The sequence below is a fragment of the Microcaecilia unicolor genome, chromosome 3 (genome assembly GCF_901765095.1).
Source record: "Microcaecilia unicolor chromosome 3, aMicUni1.1, whole genome shotgun sequence".
NCBI classification, from domain to species: domain Eukaryota; kingdom Metazoa; phylum Chordata; class Amphibia; order Gymnophiona; family Siphonopidae; genus Microcaecilia; species Microcaecilia unicolor.
Genome location: NC_044033.1, coordinates 91532583 through 91558598, shown reverse-complemented (window position 1 = coordinate 91558598; position 26016 = coordinate 91532583). Strand labels below are relative to the sequence as shown.

General features: G+C 46.4%; 1 protein-coding gene across 1 annotated transcript in view; it reads right to left on the bottom strand.

Moving 5' to 3' along the window:
• USP34 (ubiquitin specific peptidase 34) overlaps nt 1-26016 on the bottom strand; it is a 1418841-nt gene that overhangs the window by 1318449 nt on the left and 74376 nt on the right. Inside the window, 2 exon segments of the mRNA XM_030196176.1 lie at nt 4316-4736; nt 5802-5889. Coding sequence (XP_030052036.1) covers nt 4316-4736; nt 5802-5889 — 509 coding nt within the window.

Genomic DNA, 26016 nt, shown 5'->3' with positions numbered 1-26016 from the left:
GCAGCATACTGAGAAGAACATTTCAACGTAACACTAACGACGACGCCGAGACCCTTTTCTTGGTCAGTGCCCTCCTAACGTGGAACCTTTCATTATGTAGCTATAGTTCAGGTTCCTCTTTCCCACATGCATCACTTTGCACTTGTTCAAATTAAATGTCATCTGCCATTTAGACGCCCAGTCTCCCAGTTTCATAAGGTCCTCTTGTAATTTTTCACAATCCTCTCACGATTTAACAACTTTGAATAACTTTGTGTCGTCAGCAAATTTAATTACCACAGTACTTACTCCCATTTCTACATCATTTATAAATATGTTAAAAAGCAGCGGTCCCAGCACAGACCCCTGGGGAACCCCACTATCTACCCTTCTCTACTGAGAATACTGCCCATTTAACCATACTCTCTGTTTTCTATCCTTTAACCAGTTTTTAATCCACAACAGGACACTACCTCTTATCCTGTGACTCTCCAATTTCTTCTGGAGTCTTTCATGAGGTATTTGGTCAAACGCCTTTTGAAAATCCAGATACACAATATCAACCTGCTAGCCTTTATCCACATGTTTGTTCACCCCTTCAAAGAAATGTAATAGATTGGTGAGGTAAGATTCCCCTTCACTAAATCCATGTTGGCTTTGTCTCATTAATCCATGCTTTTGAATATGCTCTGTATTTTTGTTCTTTATAAAAGTCTCTACCATTTTGCCCAGCACCATCATCAGGCTCATCGGTCTATAACTTCCCGGATCCCTTCTGGAACCTTTTTTAAATATCAGCGTTATATGGGCTACCCTCCAATCTTCCGGTACCACACTCAATTTTAAAGATAAATTACATATTACTAACAATAGTTCCGCCAGTTCATTTTTCAATTCTATCAGTACACCAAAAATAGGAGTTCCAACAAGACAGAGCCTGCAGCTCCGAGACCCTCCAAGTCAAGGTAATCGGAACTAGAAAAACTATGAGGTCCTTAATGGATACAGACCTCAAAAGCTCAAAAGGAGACAGCCATGAGGAGAAAAAAGGGTTGAACCAAAGGACGCAAAAGAGCTAACCCCTTCAAAAACTGGAACACCTACCCATACACTGCCAGGGACAGGCCCCTCACCTTGCCCTGAATACTAGAAAAGGGCAGCCATCTGAACCTTTAAGGATCTCAGTGCCAAGTTCTGTTCCAGGCCCTACTGCATAAAATACCAGGATATTGGGAATCTGTGCCTTCCGGGGGAGGGGGGGACAACACCCGTCCGGCAAGTAACCCTTTGAAAACCATCCAGAACTGCATGTAAGCCAAGGATGTGGAAGACTTCAGCAAAGTAAGGACAACAGCAGGCCTCACTAAGTAATTCCTTTCAAGAGCCAAACTGTAAGCCAAAAGGGATCTGATCTTCCATTTCCATTACCCTCATGGAGAAGATCACAGCTCATGGGCAGCGGAAGTGGATCAGCTACCAACAGACTCACGAGGTCTGCATACCACAGCCAATGGGACAATCCAGAGCAACCAGATGTACAAGATGAGGATGCCGTACAATCCTGCAAAAGTGCCAGCCTAACAGAGGCCATGAAGGGAAGACATACAGAGGCTCCTCCATCAGCCATGGCTGAACCAAGGCATTTATCCCATGCAAGGCCGACTCCCTCCTGCAGCTGAAGAAATGCTCCATCTTGGCACTGAAGCATGTAGCCATCAGGTCAAACACCACTGGCCCCCATCTTTCCTGAATGAGCTGCAAGGTCATTGACCCCAGCTCCCACAAATCCAACAGGGATGGCTGAAGAAGCCTGCCTAGTCATTGTCCTTGCCCCTGCAATATGGACAGACAAGAGAACTTGCAGATGTCTCTCCACCAAATGGCAGAGGCTTGCAGTCTCCAATGCCACCACCTGGCTTCCCTGTGCCACCTTGTTTGTTGATTTAGGTTACTGCCAAGGCGTTGTCGACCATTGTTGGACCACCTTTCCCCAAAGCAGATGAAGGAACTCCACCAAGCCAAGGAGCACTGAGTCTCCAAGCAGTTGATGGACCAAGAAGTTTCTAATGCCCCCCAAGGAGACTCGCAACACATGAGGTAACAGGACTGTCCCATCATTCCAGATTGGCTCTTGCTTTCGCGAGACCAGGACCCATCAATATCATAAAGGCTTATACCACATTTATGGGTTAACAAAAGTGTTTTACAACATTAACAAAATACAAGAAAGAATAAAAGGTAACACTTGCCAGATAATGTAATCCCTCCCCTTAGACCATTAAAAACATTGTAACATTTTAAACAGAGACAGGAGAGCTGACTGTAGAGGCTTGCAGGTGCACTCGTGCCTAAGGTACCACCTCCATAGACACCACCATACAGCCCAAGAGCTGCAGAAAGTCCCAAACCCTGAGAACTGACAGCTCACAAAGTCTGCACTTCTGGACCTGAAGCTTAGCCGCTCAGTCTTCCAGAAGGGAAACCATCCCCTGTGCTGTGTCGAAGCAGACTCCCAGATATTCCAGGACCTGAGAAGGGAACAGTTAACTTTTGTCACGATTCACCATCCAGCCCAGACCCTCCAAGAGGGTAATGATTTCAGAGTTAGCTCACTGTGGCCTCCACTTCCAACTCAAGCCAAATCAACCAATCATCCATTTGAACCAAAATACCTTGGCACTGCAGATGTGCTGCTACCATTGCCATCACCCTTGAAAGAGATTCAGGGAGCCATGGCCAACCCAAAGGGAAGAGCCCAAAACTGAAAGTGGCACCCAAGCACACAGAGGAGGAGGTACTGCTTGTAATGGCTCACTATGGGAATATACAAATACACATCTGTGAAGATCGAGGCAGTCAAAAACTCAACTGGACAAACCAAGGTGATCACAGACTGAAGGGTCTCCGTGCAAACTTGCTGAACCCGGAGGCAGGCATTTGTCCTTTTGAGATGCAGAATGGACAGAAAAGAGCCTCCCTTTTCTGGGACTATGAAATAAACGTAATAACGCCCCAGGCCCTCTTCCACCACTGAGACAGGTTCCACCGTCACTAAATCAAGAAGATGCTGCAAAGTAAGGGTGACAGCCTGCCACTTCAGCTCTGAAGATAATAGCAGCCATACTGGGTCAGACCAATGCCATCTAGCCCACTATCCTGTTTCCAACAGTGGCCAATCCAGGTCACAAGTACCTGGCAGAAACCCAAATAAAACAACATTCCATGCTACCAATCCCAGGACAGGCAGTGGATTCCCCACATCTGTCTCTATGGACTTTTCCTCCAGGAACTTGTCCAAATCTTTTTTAAACCCAGATACGCTAAAAATTGCTAGGGGCCCCCAGGGACCTCCCACCCCTGTAGACGAACCCGGGGATAAGTAGAAGAGATGGGGACTGTGAGTTCTCCTGCTGCACAAAAACTGCAGCAGGTGAGAAAGGGGCATTTCCAAATATGGCCACCGATGCCTCCACATAGAGAACCTGCAAGGCGGCTCCTGTGCCCCCTCCCCACCCCCCTCAGGACCGTTTCCAAAGTCAAAAACGGTCCATTGTAATAGGAGCAGATAGGGCCAGCAACTGTGCTCAGCTGCCACCTCTTACAGGCAGAGCTGCAGCCCAGTCATATGGCTGGTGCATACAAGCCTGCCTGACTGCTTGAGCCGACTTTGGCCCTTGACTCCAATGTCTCCACCATGGCCTTGGACTCCAACATCTCCACCATCCCCCTCACTCACTAGGGTGTGCTTTTTCTTTTCTTTTTTTTTTTACTCAATTAGCATTATTCCATGACCAAGGGAGTAAAGCTAAACCATGCACAGCCAACGGAAACTGCCTGGAAGCTGGACAGCCCAGGGGAAAAACACCCAAACAGGGTGTACAGGAGAGGAGAGGGATGGGGTCCATCACTCTTCTGATAGGACCCCACAGTCCACACCTCACCAGTGGATGCTATGAAGTGCAACTAGGGGCAGTCCAAGAACTGGGAGCTGGAAGTAGCCATTAGGCTCAACCTCGCCGTGCCACCGTGGTCTGTAGAGCGGGGAGCTAGGCCAGGGGGTGGGAGCACCAGCCTGAACAACCTACCAATTGCTAGAGGTAGAAAAAATACTGGAGTTTTCCACTGAGCACCAGCAAGCTATACCAGAGAGTTCACTGGGGAAGATCAATTTCTCTACCTCTATCTGCTGGTAGGAGAGGATACACCCACTCGTTTAGAATGGTATGGCCAGACAACAAGGAATTTTATGTTGCCCAATACATAAAAATAACTGCATTTTACAGTCAAAAGGAAAAAAATACAGAAAATAAATTAGGAAAATTAGAAAAAGAAATACCTCTATAGTTGGGTGAGTATTATGCTTGTAAGCAGTATATAGAGGAAATTGAATCTGAAAGATTTTTGCTACACATAGCAACAGTTTTTCTTTCTCGGCGATGTTCCATAAACTAAAATGGTCTGTGATCTTGGCAGACTCATCCTCAGTCAGGCTACAAGTCCTCGCAATATCTAACTTTTTCTCAATACAGCTGCATTGTTCGGAATTTTCTTCTTTATAGGACTCCTTTTCTACATTTAGCGACTCATCCACACAATTATTCTGTTCTTGCCATGTTGATTCTAAGTTAGTAGTGCAATTTTTACAAAGCTGGTCCCGTAGAGCTTGAACTTGGGAAATTACTAAATTTATAAGGGCACACACCACTTGGTTAAAGATCTCCAAGTGCTTATATTCCTTGAAGCAACACAGACATTGTCTACGGAAGAAAACAAAGACAAAGTAAATATAACTATTGTGGTACACTCATATGAAGAAACAATGCTGAGAAAATTAAAAAAAAAAAAAAAAAAAAAAAAGAACTACACAGATGAAATTACTTACCTATACTGCCACAGCTCTAGGGAATTAAATAATCTACCTTCCTCCCCTTTCAGGAGCTGTTGGGAGTTTTTTTTTCTCAATGTTTTTCTATTGTTCCTAATCAATAAATTGAGTAGCACTTGATCTGGTGTTGTGCAGGTCCCTTCTGCACATGCACAGCAGCATATGCCTTCAAAAGCTCATGTGACTGTGTACCTCAATTGAGGGTGCTTGTCTTCAAAGAATGATGCACTGCTGAATGACTGAAATGTTCCTTCCTTCTAACATTTTCTGCAATACCAATGCATCCTTACCAGCTGCCTCTCCTCAAGGGAAATATCATATCACTTACTTACTATAACCAATGAAGTCAGCCAACAGGCAGCACAATAAAAGCAAGTAGCCCTCTTTCACAATAGAATGTTACCAATTTATCTGGGGTATTTTCACACAAAATAAAACAGATGGTCCCATATATAAGCACTATATGAAAATTCAGCTTCAATCCATGCCTCACATTTTGCTCTTTAAACTAAGTGCAGAAAGCAAACTACAAACATGTCAAATCAACCAAGAGAAAATAATAAACACACAGCTGTAAATGTTGTCAAGAGCACCATTCTGCTACTACTTCTCTCCTGACTAGGGGCCAGAAAGACCATTGCTGCCTTCCCTAAATAAGCCGAACTGAAGAGAAAATATGGAAAACACTGACTGGAGGTAACAGAAGGGCAAGACCACCACACAATGGACACAAATATTAATGAAAAAATGTGAACTATTCTATTTGCAGAACTGACTCACTGTACTCTATCATACTCCTTTCATTATAAGTTTCCTGTATCAAGTTCACCAGACATCTAATTTTAAAAATTCCTAGATCTGGGACTCTCAGCTTTTAACCGCTGATCACCAGGGTTATCATAGCATAGAGTTCAAAGTAAAGTCCTCTTCTACATACCTTTGTGTCCAGCAGTTGATAAATGCAAATATCTTCAGAGCATGGTCTTTTCTGAGCTGTAATCCATCACCCCCTTCAATGTCTGATACTGAAGGAAAAAAATTAGTATAATTTATATCATTTTCTTCACTTTCAATACTAAAGATAAAAATTTGAAAGGTAAATATAATGAAAATTGGGAGACAAGTCAAAATCTCAATTATCTGAGAACAAGGACAAGTGCATTCAAAATTTTTGCATCTTATCTTTGCCCGTCTATTTTGCATGATGCCTATTACATTCAAATCAGTATGGAAACAGGTGCTATAAATGGACAGACTGCCACAGCCAAATATTTTCTTAAAATCAAATTTAGTATTTTGCTAAAATAATTTTCTGTCAACAAGAAGGACTGAGTAAGGCATACAAGTGGGTGGCGTAATTCAACAGCACTGGGACAGAACTGCTCTCCCAGAGTTCAGAACTTGTGTAAAGTTCTGAGCATGCAAAGCCCTTCCCACATGCAGCAGTCTGCTCTCCCATGTTTGTTGTTTTTCATACTGTTTTCATTGTGTTTCCTTATATTTTCCTTTAAAAATTAAGACGCTGTTGCATAAGGTAAAATTTGATTTTACCTGCTGATTTCCTTGGCTTGAGTCCTGCTAGACCAGTCCAGACAATTGGATTATGTCCCCCTACCAGATCTCTCCACCAGCAGGTGGGAGCAAAGAACACCAGCAATTCAGTAACACCATCAAAGTGTGGTGCCATCCTAGAACTGGCCAGTATACTATTGACAAGATCTGTATCACTTTAAACACTATCATAAATGAATGTTATGAAACACTAAGAACAAAAAACTAAGATTAATGTGCCTCAGAGTCACAGCACAGATCAACACTATAGTGGATTAATATAACATAACAATGGACAGCAACATTAAAGATATGTTTACACAACTCCACTCAGGGTCTGTCATAAGACAAAAAAAGTCAGGGGCACCTCATGAGTCACATGATGATACGAAGAGACAGTCCTACCTAGCAGATTCTAGACTGGTCTAGCAGTACTCAAGCAAAGAAATTAGCAGGTAAGAATAAATTTCATCTTCCTTATCTTGCTAGACCACTCCAGACAACTAAGAAGAACTAAAGCTTCAGGGACCCTGAGCGCACAAAAAAAAAAGACAAGGCCCCAATGCACATGGTCTTTGCAAGAGGACTTATCTTTATCCTGAGCTTCCCCATGTGACACTCAATCATGGGAGCAGTTAACACCAAAAAGAACACTTCGACCATCGATGCACACACCACCGCCCTGGACTTCTGGAAGGCAGCAAGCAAGCCACCACAGGGGTACACAGTACTTTGAATAACTCCTACGCTCCAGTAAGAGGCAGCCAAGGAGGCTGAAATAGAACATTGAAACTACATCCACATACCAAGTCATGAAAGTAGTCTTGAGTGACACGCTACCAAACTACACTAGGAATCATGTGGATAGCCCCTGCAAGCAAAACCTGAATGAGAACCTACATAGTAACATAGTAAATGAAGGAAGATAAAGACTTTTACAGTTCATCCAGTCTGCTCAACAAGGCAGCCAGAACTGCATCCGCCACTCTGTGCAGGTTGTATGCCTTCAGGAGTGAACACTGGTATCACTAACAACCATGCCAACCACATAATGGGTAGTTATATATGATGCAGTCTTGGAACACTGTACGACAACAGCATAACAATAGTTCAAAGAGTTTTATTATGGCTGCAGCATAGTCCTATTAATTGTCAATATATGATTAAATCAACAATATAATATTACTACTAAACAACAACATTGTTCTTGCTAATTTCAACCTTAAGACGTCTTCCTCTCCTCCACTGAGTTAGACAGCACTCACGCGAATAGCAAATCATATGAATATGATACAAAATACATATACTTGTTCCTGATCTGTCTTTGCCATTTATGGGATACAGCCATAGAAGTTGGCCCAGCACTGGCCTTAATTCCCAACTACTAGAGATGCCATCTAAGTACCACTCCTGCCCATCGTAACACTTCATCAACAGCCTTGCAACCATTTACGTTTTGTTTTGATTCCATTCTATATTTATGGATCCTCTGTTTACCCCATGCATTTTTGAATTCCATCACGTTTTTTTCTCTAAATCTCCTCCATCAGAAGGTTATTTCAGGCATCTATCACCTACTATAAGGAGCAAATGGTGCCCAGAAAATTCTCTTAAGAACTTAAAGGTTGTTTAAAGTCACTAACCAAAGAGAGCTACTGGCAGCACCATAAATGACTGGCTAAAAACCCACCTCAGAATAGGGGGGGTAGGATCATATGAAAGGCTCAAGCCATGACCAGCAGGACTTTCAGAACTCTCCTCTAAACTATACTCGATAACTACGAATAGAAATACTCATTGGAGAAGCTTGAGTATAGACTACCAATAAGCCTTTCCCTGTAGCCAGCCACTAACTGGGATAACTGCTTGTAAGCCCAAAGCCTTTGACAACCGCCCATTGTAATAAGGAAACATATGCCACTAGGACTCTTACAAACCTAGACTGAACCTTTCCATGGCCCAGGCTACAAGATCTGGCTTAAAATCCCTAAGGTACCTGACCCTGTGAAGACAGCAACCCCCAGCCACTCATGAGCCCTCTATTACGTCCAAACAATCTAGGAAGTATCCAAAGCAGCAGCTGGTGATCAGGTCCTTTCACTTGATAGGAGGCTGAATCAGAAGAGAAATAAATGAATCAAAAGCCAAGGGCCAACCACTGTCCTGAAGCTGAGGGCCCTCCAAAGGAATCTGCTCAGGAAAGATGAGAAACCAGGAAAATGGGCACTGGAAGAAAGGACTTGACCCTCTGAGTTCAAGACTACAACTTCTTAGGATGCAAAAACCCCACATCAAATTTCACCTAATCTGACCTTAAGAAAGGTAAAAGGTTCCACACTTAATGAACAGTAGGTATCACCAAAATCTCCTGTTTACACAGGAACCTAAAGGCCAGACAACTGAGCACACTACTTTTGACTGAAACAACAGAAGCCTCAGAAATCCAAAGGGGAGGGAACCTGAAGCTATTGGTTACAGATACCAGATACTGAAAGAGGGAACCCGTCTGATAAGGGCCTGCCAAGCTTCACAAGAACCAGAAGATTTTGTGAGCCCTGAAATCCCCAGTTCAGCACTACTCTATCATTGCTCCTGAAGTTTTCAGCAAGAGTGAAAGACAGACTCCCTGACCAACACCCAAGGCACCAAAGGGACAAAATGTCTTCATGAAGAGCACTGCCAAAAGACAGCAGACTGCCCCCAAGATTAAACACCTGAAGCAGACTACAAACCAGAAGGAACTATTTGACCGATACCGCCCCCAGGTCTCTGTTTCAAAATGACTAGCACTGGATGGTGGGGTGGAGGTAAAGAAGGGACTCCCAAGGAATTCAATCCCCCCCCCCCCTCTGAATTTGGCCCCTAAGACACCAAACTTTTCCCCACAACACAAACTCTGAGATAACACTGCACAAGTCTGAGGGTACTGTGCCTGCAATGCTGTGCACGGGCACAACATAAGCAGAGCCAGAACACTGCAGCCTTATCTTTAACTAGCAATGATCAGGCACCATGGTGCAGCACCTACCTTCCTTTAGGCAACTCTCTCCCCTCCAATTCATCTAGGAGCTGAAAAGCTCCATATAGGATGTTCATGCCCCCTCTGACCTCTGCATACAGATAACTCATCAAAGGTCACCAAGCTAACTCAACACAGGGGAGCCACGGATTCACTGCATAAGGCTGCCCTGAATAAAGGGAAAGAAGACCGCTTAACAGAAACTCAAATCTTACTATCATGGAAGTCCCTAAAACTTGACTATCCATTTAGTTGTAGCCTAGTAGGCAAGGATTACCCTGTTAGGAGACCCATCAATCTCATCATAATGTAAGAATTATGCACCTAAGCCTGAGAAAAACATCCCCAATTATCAGATATATTGACAAACATCTGAGGGGAGGGAGGTATACTCCCCCTCAAAAAAAAAAAAAGTCCCCTATAGGTCATTATCTCACATGACCCATCCAAGAAACAGCAGGAAACTAAGCCTGGATGACAAGAGTCTTCTCTGTAACTCTAATAATAATCTCCCCTCTGATGCAGGAGTTACTTTCCTCTAGCTATGCAATCTGCTAACAAATCCCTTGCCCCAGAAGAAGAGTGCTCCCCACACACTATCAAGGAAAAAAGACCCTTCCATACAAGGGCATCAGTTAGAGCTAGGGAGAACTCAAGAAAAATCAGAAGATGCTTGCAGGCACACACATGCCTTACAGCACTGTTGGAGCTGCCCAGGTAGAGAAGGAAGCTGGATCTGAAAGCTGTCCCCAGCTCTATTCCCAGAGCCAGAAGATAAAAAGGGGAAGCAAAATTTGCTGCAACAAGCATGACAGGAGCCAGCTGAATTATCAACCCTGGAGATAACTAAAGCTACCCCAGTACTGCAAGGACCAACGGCCACTATGTAACCCCCTTAAAAAAGGGGCCTTTTTAGTTTTTTAATAAACAAGAAGAGAAAAAAAATATCCCCCGCCCCCTAGGACATCCTAACTTTAACCCCCTACCCCACCCACACACACTACTTCAAAGGCTTAGGGGGCTGAAAGAAAGCGACAGCCCCTGAAAGGAGTCACAGCCCCTGAAACCCTCTCCCCAGGTATTAGGCTCACCTGCTTTCTGCATCAAGGGCTAAACAGCCTTGCACATATCGAGAGCAGAGAGCTGAACCAGCCTACCCTGCCATCCAACTAAAGTGGGTGACTCAGCTTGGTTCCAGTGGGCTGCCCTTGATCAGCTGCTTTCCTGAACAGTCCCTAGGGATTCAGGGAACATCAATGGGAAGAGGAAGCAGGCAGGGGGAAAAAAAAAAAAACTTTAGAAAAGGCTGAACCCGCTGCGATAGGGGCGGAGCTACACGGAGAAATAGGCGCGCTGGGCCTCCGAGTAGCTGAGACAGAAGACCGTTTGGATGAGCAAACGGAATTAATTCAGACACTCGATTCCCAACTCCGTGAGGCCCGGCATGAAACCCAACAAGTCTGGGATAAAATAGAAGACCTTGAGAATCGGAGCCGCCGATGCAACGTGCGATTTCGTGGTCTCCCAGACACACCACACTATATGGATTGTGAGCAGACGGTTCAAAAAATTGCGAGTGCGCTGCTTCAGAACATTCAAATCACAAGAGACCCTGCTACAATCCAGCTGGTGCGTGCCCACAGAGCCCTAGGAACTATAACATCAAACCGCCCAAAGGACATTATCGCATGTTTCAGCGATTTTAAATTAAAAGAACAGATCATGCAGGCATCGCGCTCCACGCCAGGATTTGAATGGGATTCGTATCATATTGAATGCTACCAAGACCTGGCTGCGGCTACCTTGAAAAGAAGGGCAGAGCTCCGGCCTTTCACAAGATTTTTGGCAGACAAGGGGATTAAATATCGATGGGGCCACCCCTTTGTGTTGCGGTTCTACAAGGAGGGGAAGCAGTACCAAATACGAGATATTGCAGAGGCAGCGCACATCTTCCCAGAAGCAGGCCCCAGCGGAGACATTAATACTCCTAGGAAACGTGTATCGTCATCGATTGGAGACAGACCAAGATGGCAGCGGGTCACAGCGGGAAAAGGCCAGCTGCAGCGGCAACACTCTGACACTCAATTAAGAAGGCCTGAAGACAAAGCAAAGAAATGACCAGAGGAACAGACACAATAATGTTTGATCCCAGACATAAGTTGCAAGAGAATGACTGTAAGATTGAATCTTGTACTGTGGTGACCATTTGTTATATATATATTACTATAAGAAACAAGCGCCTTTCAGTTGCACATCTAGCATTAATGTGCTCTAAGCAGTGGGGCTCAAATTGTTAACAGATAATATGTTGGGGGGTGGGTCACTCCCCTCTATGACATCCTTATGTTTTTGTTACAGGGGTCTTAAAATGGGATGGGAGGGCAAGGGAGTTCTTAGTTGGGGGAGATTAGCTCAGATTCGACATTACTTGAAGGTTAGGGAGCAGGACTCTCAAGAGGGGATAGATCAGAGGATTGGGAAAGGAAGAGGGCTAGAAGGGATTGTCCCACAATTGAGATGAGTATTGTAAATTGCATGACCCTTAATGTAAAGGGACTTAATTCCCCAGGAAAGAGGCACCTCATGTTTCAGGAGATAAAACGTCTCCATGCAGATATAACATTTATTCAAGAGACCCATTTACTCCAGAAGGCAGAGCGTTTGTGTAGTACTATGAAATCGCAGCAAGTATTTTTTGCATCATGTCTCACAGAAAGAAAAAAGAATGGAGTCCTGATAATATTATCTCATAAATATCTCTGGCAGGTGCAACGAGTAGTAAGGGACAAAGGGGGTAGATATCTATTGTTGATTGTAAAAGTAGAAGGGGAGTTGCTGACACTCTTAAATATATACGCTCCCAATGATCAGCAAGGTGCCTTCTATTCGGACCTATCAGTGCTCCTCTCTAAGCATGCTGAAGGGACCCTTTTAATGGGTGGTGATTATAATCTCACGCTACAACCAACACTGGACAATTCTACACAAGGGGTACGCTACTCGCAAGCAGATCGATCCCAATTGTACAAATTTATGAGGCAATGGCAACTATTAGACATTTGGCGACACAGAAACCCCCAAACCAGAAGTTATACATTTTATTCAGCTGTACACAACTCTCATTCCCGCATAGACTTTTGGATGGGTCATCTGACACTAATGACAAATGCTGTTGATATTCAGATATATCCGAGGACGTGGTCAGACCATGCTCCAGTTGTACTTGAGCTGAAATTGAAGGTAATGAGTCCTGAGACACCACAGAGGCGCTTTAGTGATAAATTATTAGCAGACCCAGTCATAGCTGCCAGGTTAGAAGCGGATATTAAAGAGTACATTGATATCAATGATAATAATGAAGTATCGGCTGGGATCCTCTGGGAAGGGTGTAAGGCTGTACTACGGGGAAAAGTTATATCCTTGCAGATCCACCTAGAACGGCAGGTAAGAGCAAGGACCCAACAAATACACGCGGAGTTGAGGGACCTCACCAATCAATCCACTGGGCGACCAGGGGCGGGAGATGTAAACCACCTTATGCATGCACTGCGGACGGAGCTTAGGGAAATTCAAATGGCAGAGATAGCAGAGCACCTTCAACAGGTGAGACAAGCTCATTTCGAATTTGGGAATAAAGCTTCACGATTACTAGCATTTAAATTGAAAAAACACTATACCCATACACAAGTACCCTCCATCTTCAATAGGGAGGGTAAACTGTGCATAACACGAGAGAATATCAGGACAGCCTTCTCAGACTTTTACACGACCTTATATAGAACTGAGGGGACTTTAGATGCGCAGGAAGCCCAGAATTATCTTACACGAGCGGCGCTCCCCACACTAACAGCAATAGAGGCGGAGGCGCTCTCTGCCCCTGTCACGTCAGATGAGGTGGCGTGGGCCATAAGTGACATGCCTAATGGTAAAGCCCCGGGCCCAGATGGGTTCACAAACAAATTTTATAAACGATTTAGCAAGCTTTTAATCCCTTTACTGGTTCGAGCATTCAATGAGCTTGACACCCAAGAGGAGTTATTTTATACTTGGCGATTAGCAACTGTAGTAGTTTTGCCTAAACCAGGAAAGAATCCACAATATTGTAATTCCTACCGTCCGATCTCCTTGTTGGGATCGGATTATAAGCTTTTTACTAAAATACTGGCTAAGAGACTGCAAAAGCTCATGCCGAAGCGGGTACAAGAAGACCAGGCGGGATTCATCATGGGAAGGCAAGCAATAGATAATATTCGCAGGGCACTCCACTTGATTTATGAGGCAACCAACACCCGACAGCCAATGTTGCTTCTTTCTTTAGACGCCGAAAAGGCATTTGATCGGGTTAATTGGGCCTTTATGTTTGCAGTACTAGAACAAATGGGATTTACAGGTCGATTTATAATACGGCTTCAGTTATTGTATACCCGGCCATTGGCAGTATTGAGAATCAATGGATCCAATTCCGACCCGATAACATCAGAACGTGGGACGCGCCAGGGCTGTGCATTGTCTCCACTGCTGTTCGCTTTAACAATGGAGCCCTTGGCCCAATGTATACGTCAACACCCGCACATACATGGCCTTAAGGTGGGGCATCTAGCACACAAAGTCATGCTATTCGCTGATGATATTCTATTAACAGTGACTAAACCAGGCGAGTCCTTGCCTTATATATTACAGGAACTGAATCAATATGGCAGTATGTCTGGGTTCCGGGTAAATATTGATAAGTCTGAGACCTTGGGATTGGGGCTAGCGACAGAGGAGGAAGCCTCATTGCGGCAGCAATTCCGGATCAAATGGGTCCAGCGGTCCCTCCGATATCTAGGTATTCAATTAACACCCAAAATGTCGGATGTACATCAAGTTAACTTTCCCCAGAAGCTTAAAGAATTTTTTCGAGATCTTGATAGATGGGAGGGGTTAGAATTATCTTGGTTGGGACGGGTGGCAGCCATAAAAATGATGATTTTGCCCAAGCTTTTGTATTTGTTCCTTGCATTACCATTACCAGTACCGAAGGGATTTTTTCGACAGCTTAACAGAAAGGTTTTCGCATATATATGGCAACATAAGCCGCCACGAGTGCGTGCAGCTGTTATGTATCAATCAAAAAAAAGAGGAGGAATGGGGGTCCCAAATTTTGCTTTATATCATCAAGCAGCACAGCTGTGAGTACTAGCGGAGTGGAGCACTGGTAGTACTAAGTCATGGGTCCAAATAGAACAATACTGGATGGGACTAACAAACTTACGCTCTATATTATGGCTACCAAACAGCCAACTTCAGTCTTATATTAGGAAAGCCCCACTGGCAGTGCAATACCCCTTGCAGACATGGTGGGCGGTCAGACAAAGGACTCTCCCCAACAGACTACATTTTCAACAGATGACAATAAAAACCGCCCCGGGAAGCCCGCTGGGGATAGACAATCCGCTTTATGGCCAATGGGAGAGGAGGGGTCTTACCACATTAAAACTCTGGGAAGATGATCAAGTAATACCATTTGAGAAGTTACAGGAGGCCTATGGATTACCATCCTCCCATCTGTTTCATTATCAGCATTTTAGAGATTACATAAATAGGAAGCCAAAGACAGAACTGGTTTTGGAGGAGGTAGCTATAGAAAAAGCAATGAGAGCGGGCAGTCATAGGGGGTGTGTATCTCGTCTATATGGGGCTCTGCTTGCTGATCAGGGCCCAATACAACACTATATACAGCGATGGGAGCGGGATTTACAAATAACCCTAGATAATACTCAATGGGACAAAGCTTTAGGACATATGTTACAAGCCTCTGTCTCCAGTTCCCTCACTGAAAACAGCTATAAAATACTATATCAATGGTATTATACCCCAAAGAGATTGGTAAAAATGTATGGGAAGGGGTCTGATCAATGTTGGAGAGGATGTGTAATGGTGGGGGATATGCTCCATAGTTGGTGGTCCTGCCCTAAGATTCAACTATATTGGGCGGAACTGATTGATACGTTCGCCCAAGTGACCGGGGTGCGATATCCAGCTAAACCTGAGGTATGCTTACTACATATTCGCCCGCCTGGAGTCCGACTTTCCGACCATCGACTTACGTCCATATGGTTTATAGCTGGGAAAATAGCATTGGCGGCAGCGTGGAAAAGTATAATGACACCACCGGTGATTCGAGTGATACATAAGATGGACTATCTTTACCAAATGTCAAAATTGACAGCCTTGAAATCGGGACATATAACAAAATTTAATCTGCTATGGGAACGATATCGAACATGGAGAGGGCACAATGGGATAGATCTTGATGCACCCCAATTGATTGTTCCTAGACTCTGAAAGTGGAATGATCGATCTTAGTAATACCAACCTTCATTAGTGAGTAAGAGGTTTATGTTAGGGTAGAGGGGTAGGGACGAAAGAGGGAATATGTTATTTCTTCTGTTATTTGTTATGTAAGTTTTACATATATGCTATGTGATTGATACGTGACTATTGTTTATATATTGTTATTCAAAAACTTTAATAAACATAAATTAAAAAAAAAAAAAGAAAAGGCTGAACCCCCTTTAACCATCACCAGCATAAAGGATCAAGACCCTGGTCCATTCTCCCAGGGAGAACCAGACCAAAAAAGGAAAACCTTTGCATTATGGGCAGCAACAGCAGCCCTGAGGGCCACCTTCAAGGGTTCTGTAAAGCATGTGCTCTGTACATAACAGGGTGTTTCTTTTTTTTTTTTTGAAGGGAGGGAATAAAACCTTCCAAATACCCAAAGAGCAAAGGCACATGCAATCAACCAGGAAACTGCCTTAACCAACTGCTCATTTATTTTTGACAGAGCTTTTAAATCTCCATCGTAAGAGCTCAGAGCTTCATGGTGGTCTGTGTGTCCCAACAGCTGACTCACGTGTGTCTAACCTCCTTTTGCTTCCCATTAAGTATGTACGATTGTTTCTTTGCTGGCTGGTCTTTTCTTTTCCAATTTATTTTTGGCTGTTTTCATTTTTCTCTTGACTTTTACTGTTTTGATTTGTTAGCCGCCATGGCCTGCATTAAGAAATGGCGGGATATCAACCCTTTCAACAAACACACCCACTGATCATGCAGGAAGACTCCTACCTGGCTCTATCTGGTCATGGCACCCACATGCAGAAAATGGAAAGACCATGCACCCAGAAGTAGCAGCACCCATGTTGCTTCATTGCCCCAACCTGGCACAGACCCACTGGCCATGAGAACCACCAGCCAGCTGTACTCCCTCCTTGGTGTTCAACTACAGTCTGGCCCGCAGATTCAGCGAATGCTACATACCTGTAGAAGGTATTCTCCGAGGACAGCAGGCTGATTGTTCTCACTGATGGGTGACATCCACGGCACCCCCTCCAATCGGAATCTTCACTAGCAAAGACGTTTGCTAGCCCTCGTGCACCCATGCGCACCGTGCATGCGCGACCGTCTTCCCGCCCGAACTGGCTCGTGTTCGTCAGTCCCGTATGTAGCAAGACAAAGACAAGGGAAGACACAACTCCAAAGGGGAGGCGGGCGGGTTCGTGAGAAAAATCAGCCTGCTGTCCTCGGAGAATACCTTCTACAGGTATGTACCATTCGTTTTCTCCGAGGACAAGCAAGCTGCTTATTCTCACTGATGGGGTATCCCTAGCCCCCAGGCTCGACAAAACAACAAACATGGTCAACTGGGCCTCGTAACGGCGAGGACATAACTGAGATTGACCTAACAACTTATCCAACTAACTGAGAGTGTAGACTGGAACAGAATAAAAAATGGGCCTAGGGGGGTGGAGTTGGATTCTAAACCCCAAACAGATTCTGAAGCACCGACTGCCACGTCGGGTATCCTGCTGCAGGCAGTAATGAGATGTGAATGTGTGGACAGATAACCACGTCGCAGCTTTGCAGATCTCTTCAATAGTGGCTGACTTCAATTGGGCCACTGACGCAGCCATGGCTCTAACATTGTGAGCCGTGACATGACCCTCAAGAGCCAGCCCAGCCTGGGCGTAAGTGAAGGAAATGCAGTCTGCTAGCCAATTTGATAATGTGCGTTTCCCCACAGCCACTCCCCTCCTGTTGGGATCAAAAGAAACAAACATTTGGGCAGACTGTCTGTTGGGCTGTGTCCGCTCCAGATAGAAGGCCAATGCTCTTTTGCAGTCCAATGTGTGCAGCTGACGTTCAGCAGGGCAGGAATGCGGACAGGGAAAGAATGCTGGCAAGACAATTGACTGGTTCAGATGGAACTCCGACACAACCTCCGGCAAGAACTTAGGGTGAGTGCGGAGGACTACTCTATTATGATGAAATTTGGTGTAGGGAGCATGGGCTACCAGGGCCTGAAGCTCACTGACTCTACGAGCTGAAGTAACTGCCACCAAGAAAATGACCTTCCAGGTCAAGTACTTCAGATGGCATGAACTCAGTTGCTCAAAAGGAGGTTTTATCAGCTGGGTGAGAACGACATTGAGATCCCATGACACTGTAGGAGGTTTGAAGGGGGGCTTTGACAAAAGCAAACCTCTCATAAAGCGAACAACTAAAGGCTGTCCCGAGATCGGCTTACCTTCCACACAGTAATGGTATGCACTGATTGCACTAAGGTGAACCCTTACAGAGTTGGTCTTGAGACCAGACTCAGACAAGTGCAGAAGGTAGTCAAGCAGGGTCTGTGTAGGACAAGAGCGAGGATCTAAGGCCTTGCTGTCACACCAGACGGCAAACCTCCTCCATAAAAAGAAGTAACTCCTCTTAGTGGAATCTTTCCTGGAAGCAAGCAAGACACGGGAGACACCCTCCGACAGACCCAAAGAGGCAAAGTCTACGCTCTCAACATCCAGGCCGTGAGAGCCAGAGACTGGAGGTTGGGATGCAGAAGCGCCCCTGCGTTCTGGGTGATGAGGGTCAGAAAACACTCCAATCTCCACGGTTCTTCGGAGGACAACTCCAGAAGAAGAGGGAACCAGATCTGATGCGGCCAAAAAGGAGCAATCAGAATCATGGTGCCTCGGTCCTGCTTGAGTTTCAGCAAAGTCTTCCCCACCAGAGGTATGGGAGAATAAGCAAACAGCAGGCCTTCCCCCCCAATCCAGGAGGAAGGCATCCGATGCCAGTCGGCTGTGGGCCTGAAGTCTGGAACAGAACTGAGGGACCTTGTGGTTGGCTTGAGATGCGAAGAGATCTACCAAGGGGGTGCTACACACTTGGAAGATCCGGCGCACTACTCTGGAATTGAGCGACCACACGTGAGGTTGCATAATCCTGCTCAACCTGTCGGCCAGACTGTTGTTTACGCCTGCCAGATATGTAGCTTGGAGAAACATGCCGTGACGGCGAGCCCACAGCCACATACTGATGGCTTCCTTACACAGGGGGCGAGATCCGGTGCCCCCATGCTTGTTGATGTAATACATGGCAACCTGGTTGTCTGTCTGAATTTGGATAATTTGGTAGGACAGCCGATCTCTGAAAGCCTTCAGAGCATTCCAGACCACTCGTAACTCCAGAAGATTGATCTGTAGACCTTGTTCCTGGAGGGACCAGCTTCCCTGGGTGTGAAGCCCATCGACATGAGCTCCCCACCACAGGAGAGACGCATCCGTAGTCAGCACTTTTTGTGGCTGAGGAATTTGGAAAGGGCGTCCCAGAGTCAAATTGGACCAAATCGTCCACCAGTGCAGGGATTCGAGAAAACTCGTGGACAGGTGGATCACGTCCTCTAGATCCCCAGCAGCCTGAAACCACTGGGAAGCTAGGGTCAATTGAGCAGATCGCATGTGAAGACGAGCCATGGGAGTCACATGAACTGTGGAGGCCATGTGGCCCAGCAATCTCAACATCTGCCGAGCTGTGATCTGCTGGGACGCTCGCACCCGGGAGACGAGGGACAACAGATTGTTGGCCCTTGTTTCCGGAAGATAGGCACGAGCCGTCCGAGAATCCAGCAGAGCTCCTATACTGGGAGAAGATGGGACTTTGGATAATTTATCACAAACCCCAGTAGCTCCAGGAGTCGAATAGTCATCTGCATGGACTGTAGAGCTCCTGCCTTCGATGTGTTCTTCACCAGCCAATCGTCGAGATAAGGGAACACGTGCACTCCAAGCCTGCGGAGCGCTGCTGCTACCACAGCCAGGCACTTCGTGAACACCCTGGGCGCGGAGGCAAGCCCAAAGGGTAGCACACAGTACTGGAAGTGACATGTTCCCAGACGGAATCGAAGATACTGTCTGTGAGCTGGCAGTATCGGAATATGCGTGTAACCATCCTTTAAGTCCAGAGAGCATAGCCAATCTTTTTCCTGAATCATGGGAAGAAGGGTGCCCAGGGAAAGCATCCTGAACTTTTCCTTGACCAGATATTTGTTCAGGGCCCTTAGGTCTAGGATGGGACGCATCCCCCCTGTTTTCTTTTCCACAAGGAAGTACCTGGAATAGAATCCCTCTTGCCCCGGTGGCACGGGCTCGACCGCATTGGCGCTGAGAAGGGCGGAGAGTTCCTCTGCAAGTACCTGCTTGTGCTGAAAGCTGAAAGACTGAGCTCCCAGTGGGCAATTTGGAGGCATGGAGGCCAAATTGAGGGCGTATCCTTGCCGGACTATTTGAAGAACCCAACGGTCAGAGGTTATAAGAGGCCACCTTTGGTGAAAAACTTTCAACCTCCCCTCGACCGGCAGATCGTCCGGCACGGACACTGTGATATCGGCTATGCTCTGCTGGAGCCAGTCAAAAGCTCGCCCCCTGCTTTTGCTGGGGAGCTGTGGGACCTTGCTGAGGCGCACGCTGCTGACGAGAGCGAGCGCGCTGGGGCTTAGCCTGGGCCGCAGGCTGTCGAGAGGGAGGATTGTACCTACGCTTTCCAGAAGAGTAGGGAACAGCCCTCCTTCCCCCATAAAAACGTCTACCTGATGAGGTAGATGATGAAGGCTGCCGGCGGGAGAATTTGTCGAAAGCGTTATCCCGCTGGTGGAGCTGTTCTACCACCTGTTCGACCTTTTCCCCAAAAATGTTATCTGCTCGGCAAGGGGAATCCGCAATCCGCTGCTGGATCCTATTCTCCAGGTCGGAGGCACGCAGCCATGAGAGTCTGCGCATCACCACACCTTGAGCAGCGGCCCTGGACGCAACATCGAAGGTATCAAATACCCCTCTGGCCAGGAATTTCCTACATGCCTTCAGATGCCTGACCACCTCCTGAAACGGTTTGGCTTGCTCAGAAGGGAGCTTGTCCACCAAGTCCGCCAGCTTCCGCACATTATTCCGCATATGGATGCTCATGTAGAGCTGGTATGATTGAATCTTGGCCACGAGCATGGAAGAATGATAGGCCTTCCTCCCAAAGGAGTCTAAGGTTCTTGGGTCTTTGCCCGGGAGTGCCGAAGCATGCTCCCTAGAACTCTTAGCCTTCTTCAGGGCCAGATGCACCACACCAGAGTCATGAGGCAACTGAGTGCGCATCAGCTCTGGGTCCCCATGGATCCGATACTGGGATTCGATCTTCTTGGGAATGTGGGGATTAGTTAGTGGCTTGGTCCAGTTCACCAGCAATGTCTTTTTTAGGACATGATGCATGGGTACTGTGGACGCTTCCTTAGGTGGAGAAGGATAGTCCAAGAGCTCAAACATCTCAGCCCTTGGCTCATCCTCCGCGACCACCGGGAAGGGGATGGCCGTAGACATCTCCCGGACAAAGGCCGAGAAAGACAGACTCTCGGGAGGAGAAAGCTGCCTTTCAGGGGAGGGAGTGGGGTCAGAAGGAAGGCCATCAGACTCCTCATCAGAGAAATATCTGATGTCCTCCTCCGCCTCCCACGAGGCCTCATCATCGGTATCAGACACAAGTTCATGAACCTGTGTCTGAAGCCGCGCCCGTTCCGACTCCGTGGAAACACGGCCACGGTGGGAGCGTCGAGAGGTGGACTCCCTGGCCGGCAGCGGCGAAGCTCCTTCCCCCGACGTCGTCGGGGAGTCCACCTGGGAGGCAGCCGAAGCGGGGACCTCACCCCGGGCAAAGGGCCAGCCATCACCTCACTCGACGGCACCGGTGGCGCAAGCACCCCCCGGTACCGGAGGAGAAGGGCGTAACAGCTCTTCCAGGATGCCTGGAAGAACGGCCCGGAGACTCTCGTGCAGGGCGGCTGTGGAGAAAGACATGGAAGCCGATGCAGGCGTCGAGGTCAGAGTCTGTTCCAGGCGTGGAGGCTGTTCCGGGCTGTCCGGGGTAGAGCGCATCGACACCTCCTGAACGGAGGGTGAGCGGTCCTCCCGGTGCCGATGCCTACTGGGTGCCGACTCCCTCGGCGACCCAGAGCTCCCGGTACCAAGTCGGGAAGGTGACCGGTGACGATGCTTCTTCGACTTCTTCGAGCGAAGCATATCACCGGAGCTCCCCGGTACCGATGAGGAGGACGTTGAATCCAGACGTCGCTTCCTCGAAGCCGGGTCCGAAGATGGTCTATCCCGGGGGGGGGGGGGGGGGGGGGGAGGGCCGTACCGCAGGAGCCCTCAGGCCAGGAGGAGACCTACCCGAAGGCTCACAGCCACCAGCAGGGGAATGGACAGCCCTCACCTGCACTCCAGACGAAGCACCACCGTCCGACGACATCAGCACCAGCGGGGGTCCCGGTACCACCGACACCCTCTTCCAAAGTCTCAGTACCGTCGATGCAGGAGGAATATGCCTCGATGCCGTCGACGCCGATGCACTCCCCGAAGACTTCGGTGCTGCCGACGCCGATGCACTCGACAAATCCCGAGATGCTGTTGCCGTCGAAGCGCCGGAGAACAGAACGTTCCACTGGGCTAATCTCACTACCCGAGTCCTCTTCTGCAAAAGAGCACAAAGACTACAGGCCTGCGGGCGGTGCCCAGCCCCCAGACACTGAAGACACGAAGCGTGCCTATCAGTGAGCGAGATTATCTGGTAGTGGACTTTGGTGCTGGGGAACTGAGTTCAATTCCCGGCACAGGCAGCTCCTCGTGCAAGTCACTTAACCCTCCATTGCCCGCCGCATTGAGCCTGCCATGAGTGGGGAAAGCGCGGGGTACAAATGTAACAAAAATAAAAAATACAGTCAAGGCCAGGTGACACAACCATGGAGCCACAGAACATAGACAATGCCCTAGGACAGAGGTGGGCAACCTCAGTCCTTGAGGGTTGCAACAATTTGGTTTTCAGGATTTCCACAATGAAGATCAATTTGCATACAATGGAGGCAATGCATGCAAATGTATATTTGTGACAAAACAGTGGGTTTTACGCCTATAACTTGTATTAATTATGTCTTGAAGTGTATGTCTCTAGTTTGGCCGGCAGGTGGTACAGGTTTATGCCTAAAGCTTTTACAGAGAACTGACCTTTTCTTCTTTAGTTAACACAGAGAAAGGGGAAGTACCTGCAGTGATGTAGCCAGCTATTCAAATGTTGTTCTGGACTCTGATTGGCCTGGAGTTTGAAATTACCCAGGAGTTACTGGATTTTGCTACAGCCAGGAAGAAGAGAGTTGGATCTCTTTGCTGAGACTCTGTTAACAGTTATAAGTCCTAATCTTCCCAGGTACCACTTAGGTAGTATACAAATGTTTAGTTAGTGTTATAATTGATCAATATTTCAGTTATGTGTTATTGTTCTACTGATTGAAACATTTTCTGTTTCACTGTTCAATTTTTCAGACAATAAACATTCCTTTTAGAGTTATTGCCCCTGCTTGTCTGGGCTGATAAAGAATCCTGGTGGTTTGTGTGTTGGGCCTCTAAGTGCTTTCTGGGAACTGTGGGAACACTGGGAGTGTGGCCTCCAGTAACCTAGAAATCAATGGGGATAATTAGAGAGCGGGATAGTCACCCAGAGGCGATTGTGACCCAGTCGGTACAGAAGGGTGCTAGTGTACAGCACAAGAAGCAAATGCAGGCGGATCTGAGCTGTGCTGGGGATAGACCATCTAAGTAGCCAAGGGGTAGCCCCAGGCAGGTGGCTAGGCATTTCATGACAATATTCATTGGAGAAAAACAGACTGAAAACCCGACTGGGTTGTAGCCTTCGAGGACCAAGGTTACCCACCCCCTACCCTAGGAAGTTAAACCAAAACCAAAACAATCCTACTGCACCAATTTAATCTGTGCTATCTGCTGGAGGCAGAGAAATACTAGCAAGTTCCAGAACTGCCCCTTATTCTGGTGATATCACTAAATTGTTAAGTTCTCTGCCCCACCTGTAGATACTGTAGCAGAGACTGCTCACATCAATCCGACCTGCAACTACAGCCAAAAAGCAGATGAAGCACCAACAGGCTAGCTTAGGAGGTGGCACTTGGACTCTTCCCACTCAACACCATGAAAGACTTGTTCAACGCAGAACGTCCTGCTACTCTGCAAAACTCCATATGCTTAGAACATCGATATTGGTTACAGCAGTGATAAGTTTTCCTCATCATCTTTTTGGCAGCCTGAGCATTCTCATTCTTTTCCTCAAGAGATGTTTGTGAAAGGGTGTCTTAAAAATGCCATATGATGTTCCTTCTCTGTTACAACCTAAAAAAGGCATCCCAACCTCTGGTCTGCACTGAGGGCAACCTACTTAGATCTTTACTGTCTTTCTGACCAAGAACTGCCTCATTCTATTTCACAGTCTTCTCCACACAATTCACAGTGTTTTTAGTACCTAGTAATTTTTTCACAGTGCCCATTTCTTCTCAGCTCTTTTCGCCTGCCACTACAACACTCAGTCCTACCTTTGCAGGCAGTAATGCCCAAGCTATGCCAGCTGAAATCCACTGCCCAAACTCTCCACCAAGAACTGAGTACATGCAGAACTGCTGACGTTGGCAGCAGCACGCTGTCAAATTCCTCGCTGCTCAAACAGTATGGACAGGAGCTTGGGCAACAGACTTCTTCCACTGGCGGGGCTTGGGCATCCCCACAGCCATTTTGGAGAAGGTTAAAAAAATATCCCAAAGCTCCTCTGTGAATTTGCTACAGCACTCCGGGGCATTGAAGCACACAGTTTGTGAACCACTAAGCTACCTGGCCCTCTCTTTATATTTTTACTACACATTAATGTTTGGACCAGGCTTCCTCAATTACCACTTCTTACACTACTCTAAAGCTACCACAATTCACTGCAAGCAGCCCTAAGCTTGGGAGTCACCCATTTATTTATGCACCTTACTCAATCCTGCTTGTCAAAGGAAAAAGCAATATTCCTCACCTTTAACAGGTACTTTCCATAGACAGCAGGACTGATTAAGCACACAATCCTTTCCTCCACCCCAAGCGCTGGGATCATGAAACTAAGAGAATTCGGAAGAATGACGAGGTTATCACCTAGGACACCCCATTTTGGTTGGTAAAAAGATAGATGAAAGGAAACCAGAAATAGTGGTAGAAGAAAAAACAAACACTACAACATAATTGATTATAGAGAATGATGTCAGTCCCAAGTGATTACTCTGAATCATGTAGAGAGAATATCCCCAACTACCACTAAATAAATATTTCCCATCATTTTGGGTGCCATAGGTTTGATTAAAGGAATTTTCAAGCACACCTGAACAGGATGGTATATCTTAGAAACTCCAGAAGGAAGCTCTCACTGGCACAATGCAAGTACTGTCAGTGGCAAGCATTAGCAGTAAATTTGAGAGACTAAGTTCATACTTTACATATTTTGGCTTACGAATAAAGTTTACTACTATTATAGTATGTACAAAAAGTAACCCATATGGAGACACTGTCCCCAAGAGTTGCTTAAGAACGTAAGAACTAACAGAGCAACTGAGGAGACCACTGCATATGCTCAGAACTTTACATTAAAGTTATAAATTCTGGGCGAGTAGTTCCATCATTGTATTCTTAGATGGCATCACACATTTTTGTGTCTATCAATCCTTCTGTCTACAGAAAGCACCTTTTACAAGTTAGTAAAATTGTTTTTCAAATGGTATACTTTCCCTATTATAACCATGTGTCTCGTTTCCAAAATGTCACTCCCATACCTCCTTAGCCTTTATAATTGCTTGAAAAATGATAAACCACCTTAAAATAATGCAACTAACATGGCTCTGTAACTAACTGGCAGAGGCATCTCTGATCAGGTTTTTCTGATATAAATTGTACTATTCTTGGTACTTTCCCCCACTATATAGCAAATATACTTACCTGTAGCAGATATTCTCCAAGGACAGCAGGCCTTATATTCTCACAGTAAGAAAAGGCAATCCTGTGTTGTCCGGTCCAGACCTTTAACAAACTTCAAAAGAGCTTTGTGGAGCATGAGACTCCACTGCATATGCGCAAGTGTCTTCCCACAAGCAACAAGAGCTTGGTTAGTGCAGTTAAATAATACAGCATAAAAGAAAAAATAGCAGACAACTCCAAGGAAACGTGGGAGGGTTTGTGAAACTAAGGCCTGCTGACCTCGGAAACTACCTGCTACAGGTAAGTATCTTCGCTTTCTCCGAGAACAAGCATAAGAACATAAGAACACAAGAGTGGCCACACTGGGTCAGACCAATGGTCCATCTAGCCCAATCGCCTGTTTCCAACAGTGGCTCAGTCACACGTACCTAGCAGAAACCCAAATC